The sequence below is a fragment of the Palaemon carinicauda genome, chromosome 6, assembly GCF_036898095.1.
Source record: "Palaemon carinicauda isolate YSFRI2023 chromosome 6, ASM3689809v2, whole genome shotgun sequence".
Classification (NCBI taxonomy): domain Eukaryota; kingdom Metazoa; phylum Arthropoda; class Malacostraca; order Decapoda; family Palaemonidae; genus Palaemon; species Palaemon carinicauda.
The window spans coordinates 147,227,767-147,233,696 of NC_090730.1; the positions used below are offsets into that span (position 1 = coordinate 147,227,767).

A 5,930-nucleotide genomic window follows, 5' to 3' on the forward strand; every position below is an offset into this window, starting at 1 on the left:
ACGTTCATTGGCTATGATCCAAGATGCCTGGAATAGAAGAGGATTAATTCAGACGACGATTATCACATATGATGATTTTCCTCTCTTATAATCAATTAATAGGAAGCACGAATATTTTCTATAATAAGAAATGGAGTATATTTATTTTGTAGAATATAAACGGATATACATATAAATCACACTAAACAATACAGAATGTTAGGCATACTGACCATCAATTATGAAATTTTCATAAAGATTTGTTACCAGATACAAGTTGTGTAAAAAAAAGTACAGAAAGGGGTGTTCTCTTCTTTCACATCTTTCACTTATTTCCACTTTCCTCCATGTGTACCAACCCATTTCCATTCTTCTCTTCCTACCAGTCGTTGATTCTACTGTATTCTATCCAACTTAAACTGTATGAGTGACTATTCCAGATATAAGAATGACTTGACTATATGAGTTATAATTAAATTATGATGGTCTTCCATCTACCCCAATCTATATGAAGTTATAGTTGTGTGAAAGGCTCTCAAGTGACAAATTCCATATTCCTTCATGTTTAAGGAGGAATATGGTAGTTGGTAGGTAGTAGGTTGGCCAGGGCACCAGCCACCCGTTAAGATACTACCGCCAGAGAGCTATTCAGTCCTTTGACTGGCCAGATAGTACTACATTGGGTCCATCTCTTTGGTTACGGCTCATTTTTCCTTAGCAAGCGCATACACCAAATAGTCTGGCCTATTCTTTCCACGTTCTCTTCTGTCCTCAAGCACCTGACAGCACTAAGATTATTAAAAAAAAGTCTTCTTCGTTCAAGGGCTTAACTACAGTAATGTAATTGTTCAATGGCTACTTTCCTCTTGGTAAGGGTAAAACAGACTCTTTAGCTATGGTAAGCAGTTCTTCTTGGAGAAGGACACTCCAAAATTAAACCATTGTTCTCTAGTCTTGGGTAGTGCTATAGCCTCTGTACCATGGTCTTCCACTGCCTTGGGTTAGAGTTCTCTTGCTTGAGGGTACACTCGAGCACGTTATTCTATCTCATTTCTCTTCCTCTTTTTTATGTTTTTATAGCTTATATGTGAAAGATGTATTTTAATGTTGTTACTGTTCTTAAAATATTTAATCGAAATTGTTTATTACTTCTCTTGTAGTTTATTTATTTTATCTATTTCCCTTCCTTACTGAGCTATCAACCTAATGAAGCCCTTGGGCTTATAGCATCCTGCCTTTCCAACTAAGGTTGTAGCTTAGCAACTAATAATAATGATAATAATAATAATAATAATAATAATAATAATAATAATAATAACGTTTTCTCTTTGCATCCACAGGTCTTCAAGATCCTCTGCGTCAAGATTCTTGTGAGACGTCTCTGCCAACTACACCGAGAAACATAGCTGTCACCTTGAGAGGTTTACACTAAAAAGACCTATCACTCGCTGTTTGGCGAAAAAACGTCTGCTACCTGTGTCCCAATAAGCTATTGGCCACAACCTTCCTGACCTCTCTACCGGGATCCGTACCCTGGTACCAACCAACGTCTGTACCCTGTTAGTACTGGCAACACACTGACGAAACTTTCACTTGTGTTCCACTTCGGAGCTCCTAAGGCATGATAAGACGACTGTTCCCTGATGTACAAAATCTGATTTTGCCTGATACTAACGACAGATTCTGTGCACCTCATCGTTTGAGGAACTTTGCGAGACGGAAACTGCGGAGAGCTCGCCAGTTTATCATGAAATTCGCCCTCGATTTAAGGAAGAGATTCAATTTCTCAAGGAGTTTCGGGATGGCCCACAACCAAATGGAAAATGAGGGGACAATTGGAAGACATCATCCTCCTGGGGAGGAAAGGACTCCATCTCCCGACCAAAGGGAAAGGGTCAGACGGAGCTTTGAGGGAATACAAAATATAAAGCTGAACTTGGAAAGACAGCTCCTGAGGATGCTTGGAGAAAGAAGGTGGGTTTCCCTACTCGTGACCCGCCATTGCCGCTTACGCCGTTCTTGCTTAGTAAATAGTTGTTTGTTGCTCAAGAATTTTAATTACGCTTTCGTCACTTCTTGTGAACAGTGATGAGCCATTGTAGTAGTAGTAGTAGTAGTAGTAGCATCCACAATGAATGAATGAATTACCGCTGTCTCTTATATAAAAATTAACTCCTTTAGACATGCTTAATCATCAACTTGTTAAATTGAATTACCAGCTACCACATAAAGTAGACATTAACAGATAGTTTGAATTAAGTAAATTTAGATTTTATACCATTGTTGCCATAATCATGTCTTACAAATTAGATGAATGTTGATATTAACCAACGTTTGTGTTCAACCAATTTTGGTGCATCCCAAAATGACACTCATAACTAAATTAAACTAGAATGTAATCATTCACTAGAACAGGTTAGAATGACATGATGTTCAAAACATGAACCATCACTATTATTCCTCTAAGTAAACAAACCATGAAATTTTCACCACCGCTGTCATGGAAAAAATGGAAATCCCATGAAAAAAAAAGTGAAAAACCTAAAAACTAACTAGGAAACTGAGGGGGTATATTATATAACCGGGGAAATCTAGAAAGATGGATTGAGAAATAATGACGCATTATAGAAAGTAAATAGATAATAAAGTGAGGTGGGAAAACATTGTATGAATAAAAATTATTTAAAGGAATCAGATATTTTCAAAATATAGCCTCATGAGATTTCTATTTGAAACGTGTACAAGGTCTTTTATTTTAATGAACAAGAGTTTTATATGATACCTGCAAATGTTGATATTCAGAACCTAAAGAAAAAAAAAAAAAAAAATTAACATGCAATAACATTTCATGTACAGGTGTCAAGACCTCCTGAGAGACCACGTCCGCCTCTGGGACATCCTCATGGTGGCGACAGATGAGGACCAAGACTTCGCTTACGAGAGTCGGGATGCTATCACCGACATCTTGCAAGGCGTCTCCATAGCTGGTCCTTGGGAAATCAAACTTGGAGAAAGAAGTCTCGGCCGGTGGGAAAAAATGCTCAGCTGCTCCTCCGTAGTCGTGATTTTCGTGTCAAACGCCTTCCTGAAGGACAACCTGCTCAAGCACCTCTGCGCTGAAATCATGACGATGTCGACGAAGAAGAAAGTCATCCCGATTTACCTAGAGCAAATGAAATCTACAGGGTTTCCCGAAGATTTGAGGACTCTCCTCTTGTATTATGGCATAGACGCTCACCGCCAGAGGCCGGCGGATATCATCAAACCCCTAGTGCGTTGCCTGCCGAAGTCAATGGCCTTCGAACGTAACCTGGACGAAATCGACAACATAAAGAAGCTTATGTTGCGTATTTCCCTGCAGCCGGAGGAGTTCTGTTAATCTAAAGCGGGCGTGTCTAAAACGTCTGCTGTAAGATTAGGTGTAGAAGTACCTACTTTGTGGTGTGTGGATACATTCGCTGTATATTGAAAAGTGAAGGTTTGTGGGTACGTTTGATGCGTGTTGTTGATAATCTTGTTGAAAAGGGATGTGCACTTTACTAAGCTAAAACTATACTTTCTGTTGATTCTCATAGCGGTCATCTCGTGAACAGGTTTTTCATTGATGACACGGATCATCATTTGACGAACCCGAAAGCGAGTTGATTATCATATTGATAAGGAAAGGAATAACTGGTGCTATTGGAATCTGGTGGTCGATTTTGCAAAGTGAAAAGACATTGCGTTAAGATGAAGAAATAAAAACATTAACCCCAGATTCCACAAATACGTTCCATCCTATTCAGGAAAAGTAGACTTGACGATTACCAACGAACACTAAGATAAAAGATAAGGTATAAACGTAGTTTATTACCATTATCAGTTTGGTAATAATGGATAGTCACACTATGGCCCTGGACCATAGGATCGCGTTAGTGATCGATCAAAAACTCACAGTATGAGATGTGTCTTAAAAGTGACTCATCGATGAATTTTGGGAAATGAACGGAAAGATAAAAGATGATTGTAAGTGTGAAAATGTATTTCTTATAACTTGGAAAATAGTTATAAAATCACTTAATGTTACCACAAAAGTTGTTTCCTTGTTCTATCTAGTTTATGAGTAAACTGTAATAAGAATTCTTTTCAAGTAAGACATTCAGGTATTGAAGATGTTTGTGCTCTCCAGAATGGCATTTCTTTACTTACCATATTTAGACAGACGGATAAAACAATTATTTGTGTCATATGCATTACTATCGACTCAGTCGAATTCTTGCTCTTGATAAATGATGAAAGCCTATTGCAACTAGGCTGGATGAACTTGCAATATCGCAATCTAGATATAGGCTGTATTCTTTTTCTCCTAACCGGGATTTTCTTAGATAAGCTTATGATATGTTGATATGTTGATCTTGCCCAGTGAATGACGCTATAATGAACTAGCTTCTTATGTTCACTAATATTAGTCTGTTTATCAAAATAGCATAGAAAACCCTCAGGATTTTCCGTTTGAAGAGACAGGATTTTCTCAAACTCCTGATTTTTCAAACTCTATGATATCTTTCTATTTGTTTTTCATTACTGTGAAAGCTCTTCAAGTCCCATCTTTTATTGGCAGGTTGTATTTTCTTTTATGAGAGACTAATGACGTCATTAGACGGAAAGAGTAATGAAATGGCCCTAAATTAGATCAGAAGTTAATTTGTTTCACTGAATTACACACTCGAAGTTCAAACTGACTCTAGATCGGGTCACCTGTTGCAGTTCTGATTGAGATGATATCGAAAAGCTCTCTTCCAGAAGCGAGCCTCTCTAAAGAAGCCATTGTCCCTGGCAATCTCAGTCTCATTATCTAGGTTAAAAAACGTTAAGTTTATGTCCAATTTGCAATAGGAGATATGCAATACAAATATCATGTAGAACAATGGTTCCCAACCTTTTTTTCTGCCATTTCCCCCCTGCACCCAGTTCAACCGTCCAGATTTCCCCCTTCATGCCCCGCCCAGCCCTCGTGCCCACTCGCCTGCCTCAGAAATGGGCATGACACTCCAATTCTCCCCTTGAATATCATGTCTTTGAGAACTGTTATGATCATTTCACAATTGAATGGCTAACAACAAATTACCGCACGTACTATGAGGACATTTTCCGCTTGTTTTAGTTAGTAGGTAGTGTAATTATTTCCCCTCTGGAAGCTTCAAATTTCCCCCCTGGAAGCTTCAAATTTCCCTCAGGTTGGGAACCACTGATGTAGAACATGTAATTTAAAACCATGCATCGAAGAATAACCGGTACAGTTTAAAAGACATTTTCATCATCCTTATCATCATCAGATAGAAATTGAGACTGGCAGAAATACGTGTTAGTAATTTCCCCTAATAAGAGCTAATAATGTAATACTTCTATGCAATTATGGATCTTTTAATTCCGTTTAAAATCAGGCTAATTTGATTGTAGCATCATTATTCACACTTTAAAAAATGTATCTCCAGCTGTTAATCCCTTTATTCAAAACTCTTCTGTCAGTCTTGTCCCTCACAGGAAAGAATTTTAGTCAACTTGCATCACCAAATCTAGTCATCAGCTAGTCAGGTTAGATGTTTTTATGAGAACAAATATTACGAGAACATCACTAATTACTAACTTTGGTCTTTCAGTGTAAAAGTTATGATAACCATGAAAGTTAGTTATTATGTGACTCTACATATACAATATATATATATATATATATATATATATACATATGTATATATATATATATATATATATATATATATATATATATATATATATATATATATATATATATATGTATGTATGCATAAACATATATACACACATACATATATCTACAGTATTTACAGTATATATGTAAATATGTATGCTAAACATATATATACACATACATTATATATATATATATATATATATATATATATATATATATATATATATATATATATATATAG

General features: G+C 36.6%; 1 protein-coding gene across 2 annotated transcripts in view; it reads left to right on the plus strand.

Annotated features, from left to right (window-relative positions):
* Positions 1-5,662, plus strand: part of LOC137642704 (uncharacterized) — a 19,409-nt gene extending 13,747 nt beyond the window's left edge. For both annotated transcript variants that reach the window (XM_068375498.1, XM_068375497.1), the window contains exons 2-3: positions 1,320-1,953; positions 2,836-5,662. In XM_068375498.1, coding sequence (XP_068231599.1) covers positions 1,601-1,953; positions 2,836-3,358 — 876 coding nt within the window. In that variant the 5' untranslated portion in view covers positions 1,320-1,600 and the 3' untranslated portion in view covers positions 3,359-5,662. The remainder of the gene's footprint in view (positions 1-1,319; positions 1,954-2,835) is intronic.
* The last annotated feature ends 268 nt before the right edge of the window (positions 5,663-5,930 follow it).